General features: G+C 54.3%; 1 protein-coding gene across 3 annotated transcripts in view; it reads right to left on the bottom strand.

Annotated features, from left to right (window-relative positions):
• ACTN1 (actinin alpha 1) overlaps positions 1-6,375 on the bottom strand; it is a 96,160-nt gene that overhangs the window by 18,775 nt on the left and 71,010 nt on the right. For all 3 annotated transcript variants that reach the window (XM_029238793.1, XM_029238796.1, XM_029238794.1), the window contains exons 7-8: positions 5,959-6,040; positions 4,644-4,729 (exon numbers count right to left, since the gene is read on the bottom strand). In XM_029238793.1, the coding sequence (XP_029094626.1) occupies positions 4,644-4,729; positions 5,959-6,040 (168 nt within the window). The remainder of the gene's footprint in view (positions 1-4,643; positions 4,730-5,958; positions 6,041-6,375) is intronic.

Genomic DNA, 6,375 nt, shown 5'->3' on the forward strand with positions numbered 1-6,375 from the left:
ATCCTGGGCTCAGAGGCCGTAAGCTTTGAATGGATCCAGCCCACCTTTGTCGTGTTATCCTCCTGATCCATCTTGAGATCCTGGGCTCAGAGGCCGTAAGCTTTGATTCGTGTGTCAATTTGTGAACTTGGTGGACTGAGTGAGGCCTGTGCTCATGGGATTCTGGAAGACACGTCCTGCGGGCCTTAAGGGCCTTGGCCGTCCCTCAGAGGCCCCCGGGTCAAAGGGGGCTCCTTTTGGATGAAGTCTAGGGGAGTTCCCGGGTGGGCCTCCTGGGGACTTTTTATAAAGATCATCAAATGGGCTGAGAAAATATTTGATAGAAACAGGCCAAAGGATGACTTCCAAGTGCCAAAGGAAAAGATTACTAGAAATTTGTGTTGACCCTTCCACGTTTTTTTGTTTTTTATGACCCACTTTAAGGTGTATTGTTGTACACTGTTACACACTGTAATACAAAACACTGTGCTTAGTTTTATATTAATTATATGTCTCTAAGTTATGGAGTACTAGCCCCGGAGCGCTTAGCCATCCTCAAGTGAAGCCCTCAGCTATTCCAGGCCAAAGCGCCTCTCTACTAATTAGCATCAAATTAGCCGGTAGGTGCGGTCTGGAGAGGAAGCAGCCTCAACGCCGGTGACATCCAACAGCCAACTGGGGCCAAATGACGCGCCGTGGCGCTGCCACCCGCCACCTACATCGTGCGAGTGCCACGAAGATCTCATCTGTGACATTTTTCGTCAAAAGTTTCCCAAATCTAGCTAGAATTGCCCATTTCCTTCCTCCCACAGCTTCCCACTGCCTAGTCTTTCTCCATGTCCCAAGTCAGCTCCCTGCCCTGGTGTCCCTGCCGGCGAGGACCCCAGACACAAGGGAGCCAACCCCGCGGCGCTCAGCCCTGACCCCAGCGACCGACTCTGGCTTTGCCCCCAGTCCTCACTCCAGGCAGCGGGACGGACGTGCTCTCCTCTGAGGCTGCACCGTCACACCATGAAGCGTCGCACAAGCCGTGACCACCTTCCTCAACCTTCCCTGAGCCTTTCAGTTGCAGATCCCCACCACTCAACCTTTAAGACCCTCAAGCTCCAGTGTCGCCTGCTCGAGAAAGCCTCCACATCCCGCAGCCCTGCAGCGCCCGCCCCCCCCCCCGCTGCTCAGCTCTGCAGCAGAGCAGAGATTAGGCCACAGCATCACGAGCTTGTTTATTAAGAGTTTTCCCGGATGGACCATGAATCCCTTGAGGGCAGGAACGGGGTTTCTTTCCCTTAGAAGATTCACAACCAGCTGGCAACAAATGGAAGGCTGCGAACAGCATCATCTACTCCTAAAAGCATCCAGAACCCCCTACAGCAAGTCCGGTTCGTGCCCCAAAAGGCTGTTTCTCAGAAACAGTTCCCAATAAGCCATGAATGTTAAAGCAACAAACTACACAAACAAACGCTGGTTGCTCACAAGCCGTTCTAAACCCCTCCAGGGGAAGAGGAGGGGAGAGGAAAGCTGAGAAAGAATGAGAACCAAAACCAACACGTCAGACAGGAGTTGGTCCTCATCTGACTAGGAACGTCCATCACACACACTGGCATCCGTACAAGTGCAGTATCCACACAGGCACACAAACACGTGTACACCTGCATGCACGCATGTATTAGACTCGGCTGTCTTTCTAGTTCCACCGCCCAAGGCTTGATAAGAGAAAGACAGTGAAGAGGATGCCGGGCACTGGGCGTGGGTTTCAAGGACACTTTCCCCCACTGGCTCCAGACACGGAGACAGTCAAGACAAGAAGAGTCTATGAGTCTGAAAGACTCCTCCTTCTTCCACGGGAGAGGGGCAAGATTCCCCTCCCACCGGCCTGCTGAGCTGTAAGCAATTGCCTGACTCCTTCGAAGTGGGATGGGAGGGGCAACTCTGGGTGAGGCTCCTGACCCAGGACGTGAGAGGAACACACCCCCATCCCCACCCCCCCACCCCATCCCCCCAGCTGGTGACCTTGTCCTCATGTATGGACAAAAGGAGCATGAAATGACTGCAACAGGGATGAGTGAGAGGGAAGAGGGCATGGGGGGAGGTGGTATGAGATTTGGGAGGGAGAAAAGCAGGCTGCTTCACACACACACACACACACGCACGCACGCACGCGCGCACACACACACACACGCACACACACACTCCCTTCCGAGCATCACCAGCCAGGACACAGGGAAGGCTTCAGAGACAGGGAAGGCCAGTGTCAACGGGCATGAAGCCCAGGAGAGAATCCTGCAGGAGCAGGGGAGGAGGAAGGAGAGCTGGAAAGAGGGGAAAGACCACGGCCGAGAGCTCAGCCTAGCCCTGGGTGCAGGCAAGACCCTGTGCGGTTCTCAGGGCTGGAGGCCCAGTGAGGCAAGTAGATAGATGGTGCGCACATCCTGCCCAAAAGGTGGGGTGTAAGAGGGGCCAGAAGAAGCTGACAAGAAAGAGCAGCAGCGGAGGTGGGACAAAGAGAAAGAAGAAGCAAGAGGCAGGCCAGAGAAGAGGCTGAAAAGGGCTGGGCCTCCTGGGGATGCTGGGACACCCAGGATGGGGAGCCTCCAGGCGGGGCTGTTTCCTGTCAGGCAGTACCCATGAGGCCTGGAAGGAAAGTGAGGAAGGTCTTGGGTGCCCATCCAGGCAGGGCATGGGGCACCTCTATTGCAGAACTGTCATACTTATTCTGTTAGAAGACATTTTTACTGCCATCTGCAAGATTATTTTTGTAAAAAATATTCAAATCTTCATGGTCTATGGTGCACACAGGGCACCCTTGGGTAGTATGCAACCTGCACCACTGTCCCTGGCAGGCCTGGTTGGGAAGGATCAGGCAGGACTCTGAGCCTCTGGACTAGACACGAAGGGGAAGGCAGAAGACTTCGCCCTGCCCTGGCTGCTGGGTAATTTGAGAGGGTAGTCTTGCTTAAGTAGATGGAGAGAGAGAGAGAGATGTGAGAAGGTGCTGGATATTTAAGAGAATAGGCAGGAAGCAGAGCCAAGAACTGTGCTGCTTGGGATAAGGGCTCTCAACTCGGTCCAGGGAAGGAGCTGAGACCACAAGCTTCTTTCCCGTTTGTGGCACCTATTATGCCCAGCGTGTAGGGACAGAGATGCAGGCCATCCAGAGGCTGGCATTCTCAGGCATCTTTAAGTGTCCTGGCCAAAGCTCAGAGAGCATCTTGCCCTCCTACAAGGGGCTGGGGTTGCGGTAAGGGGAGGGGGGCTTTTGTAATCCCGCCTTTCATTCCAGGGGCTGCAGTTCCAAGGGGCTGCGGCTGGAGTATCCAGGGCGGATGGAAGAGATGGGCAAAAGGGCGCTGGGAGAGAGGGCGAGGCAGAGGGAGAGCTCACCTTCTGCGCACCGAGAAGGCGTGGCAGTGACATGAAACATTAGGTCACATGGCCTTCCCATCCGGCCTTAGCGTGCCTACACATCTGCACAGAGAAGGAGAAGAGGTTGAGAGAAGAAAGTAGGCAGCAGCGGCGCAGAACAAACCCAAACAGCCATGGTGGACAGAGCACACAAGACAGACAGACAATGAGGGAATGGGCAGAAAGAGAAAATGAGATGATGGGAGGAGAAAGGGGCTGGGGTGGGAGAGAGATAGGGAAGAGGTGGGGAAAAAGGGGTGGGGAGGGGGGGTGCTGGGGAAGGCTGGGCTGAGGGTTGGGGAGGCGGGAGCATCGCCCCATCATGCATTTCAAAACAGGCCACTCAGACTCCATGCAGAGGGTGGGAAATTTGCCTGAGTATGTGGCAGCTCCAAGGCCCAGAGCTGAGAGGGCCAAGCCTGTGGTCTGTCATCATAGCGACCTGGAGGTTGTGCTTCTAGGGTCCTGCCTGTGAGGGGACCTGGGGGAGGGGCGCCTGCCACCCGAGCTAAGCCTGCTAATGAAAATATTCAAATCTTCAGTGTCTGCAGTGTGAATGATGCCTTTGTGGAGTGCAGAACCTGAACAACTGGACTTTAACCTCAGGCCTCCCTGGGCAAACCTGGGTCAGGACACGTGAAGTGTTCACCACGGCCCACCCTTTCCCTTCGTCTCCCCAAGGGGTTGTGCAGAACGACCCCGCATGGGGGCCCCAAGCAAGATATAGAAGGCACCAAGGCCCAACAGGGCTGTGGACAGATTTGCTGAACCACGCCTGTGAGCGGGAGAAAGGCGGGGGCTTCGTGACACCTCTGCAGAACAGGTCAGTGAAGACAGGAGGCACCTCCCCAGACCTGCCTCCGTAAGGGACGCCTGCTGCTCTGTTAAAGCTGTAGCTTCAACAGAGGTGGGCACAGAGGGGCTGCTGCCCACAGCGCTTCCAGGCCTCCAGAACCAGCCCTGGCTGATTTCACCCATGCCGCCCTTCCTGCTGAAGCCCGCCATCCGGGTCCCAGAAGGTGAGCGCCTTCCCAGTGTTGTCCGAGGCAGTAGAGGAAGATGAGGGAAAGCAGAGGGGCGGGTGGGAGAGGAGTTGAGCTGGAATGACATGCCACGTTGGCACCGGGGGCTGACTCTACCGAAGAGACAGACCATCGGACCCTGTCGCCAAGGAGAGGTGGGGAGAGGGGGGGCGGGAGGGCATGGCTTGGGGTCTGGCATGAGGTGTGCTGGGCAAGGAAGGAGCAGGGGGCCCTGGGTACCTTCTGGGCTCCAGAGAAGGCGTGGTAGAAGCTGGACACGTAAGTCATGATGGCTTTCTCATCCGGACGGGCGGTCCCGACAATGTCTGTCAAGAAAAATCTGGAGTTAAAGCCAGCTGGTGAACACATGATACGCTTCCTGATGTGATGGGGAAAGCAGCTCTCAGAACCACCAAGTCTTCTTGCCAAGACGCTGAGCCTGCATCTAACCAGCCATCTGGTATCAGCTTCCACTTACGGGAATGCGAGAGGTAGAGGAAGGAGTGAAATGGTACCCGAGGAAGGAAACAGACAAACCAGAGTAAGGGGTACTCGGGACGGCTGGCCTGGGTTCTACAACAAGTTCAGTGCCAGGAACGAAAGGGGTCGGAGGGAAGAGAGAAGTGCGACAGATTAGAAAATACACAAGAAATAGAACAACGAAATGCCACGTGCAGACTCTGTTTGCATCTGGATCAAAACAAAGCAACTAAAAAGAAATAATGGGGAAATTCGATTCTGAACCAGGCAGCAGATGTATCAAGGAATTATTGTCAATTTGCTTGGTGTGAAAATTATTTTCTGATTGCATAAGAAAATATTGCTATTTTTAAGGTATGTAATCTGAAGTATGTAGTAGTGAGATGCTGTGATGTCTGAGACTTGCTTTAAAATATTTCAACAAAGAAAACAAAAGCGAAAAAAAAAGGAAGTGTGACAAAACCTCAGTAACTGTTCTATCTGGATGGTGGGTACATGGAAGCTAATTATATTATTCTCCCTGCTTTTGCATGATTGAAATTGGCCTTACAACTTGACAGACATTGTCACAAACTATCATATCTTCCATCTATTCTCCTAAGGGCCCATCCATCTTTCCAAAAAGTCATTTGTATTTCCACAAGTGCCCTCTCTCCCACTCCCTTTCCCCTGTGAAGTCAGGTACGTATATAGACCCCAAACTCAAATCACCCCTTTGAGTTACTCATCACTGCAAGCTCCCACGTGTGTCCATGATGCACATGATAATAAACTTTTTTTTCCCTCCCCTACAACAACAAAGGACCACTGCACTCCACCCCGGCACCCACTACCCCGACTCCAAGACCAAGCTGAGGACCATGCTCGGGCCGCCCTTTTCGACACCAGCTACCACTTCTCCCTCCAAACCTCAGGGAATCTGTCTGTGGAATCCCTGAGAGACAACTGACCCCCTGGCTCCCCAGATGAAGACCAAGCCTTCTCCCTTCTGGCCTCAGGTGCGGGGCCAGCCCTTCCTGGCCGCTGGCCGCAGCCGGGAGAAGAGCCGAAGGCCCAGAAGGAAAGCGCCTTTCACCTTCTGCATCCAACATCTTGGGGATGTCCAGGTATTTCTCCGCCACATCGAAGGCCGTGTTCAGGTTTGTAAGTGGGTCGTCCTAGGGGGAGAAGAAGAAGGCGGCGGGTGAGAGGCACAAGAAGTCTCTGGCTACCCCCATCTCGATGATCACCAAGACTGGGGGTGGGGGGACTGCCACATGCCGTGGTGCAACGGAGAGCGCCACAACTACTGAACCTGCGCTCTACAGTCCGCGAGCCACAACTGCTGAGCCTGAGTGCTGCAGCTACTGAAGCCCGCGCACCTAGAGCCCGTGCTCCAGAGCAAGGGAAGCCACCACAGTGAGATGCCCAAGCACTGCAACAAAGAGTAGCCCCTGCTTGCCTCAACTAGAGAAGAGAAAGAAAGGAAAGAAGGAAGGGGAAGGGGAAGGGG

Source organism: Monodon monoceros, unplaced genomic scaffold, assembly GCF_005190385.1.
Source record: "Monodon monoceros isolate NGI ecotype Baffin Bay Population unplaced genomic scaffold, NGI_Narwhal_1 Super_Scaffold_21, whole genome shotgun sequence".
Classification (NCBI taxonomy): Eukaryota; Metazoa; Chordata; class Mammalia; order Artiodactyla; family Monodontidae; genus Monodon; species Monodon monoceros.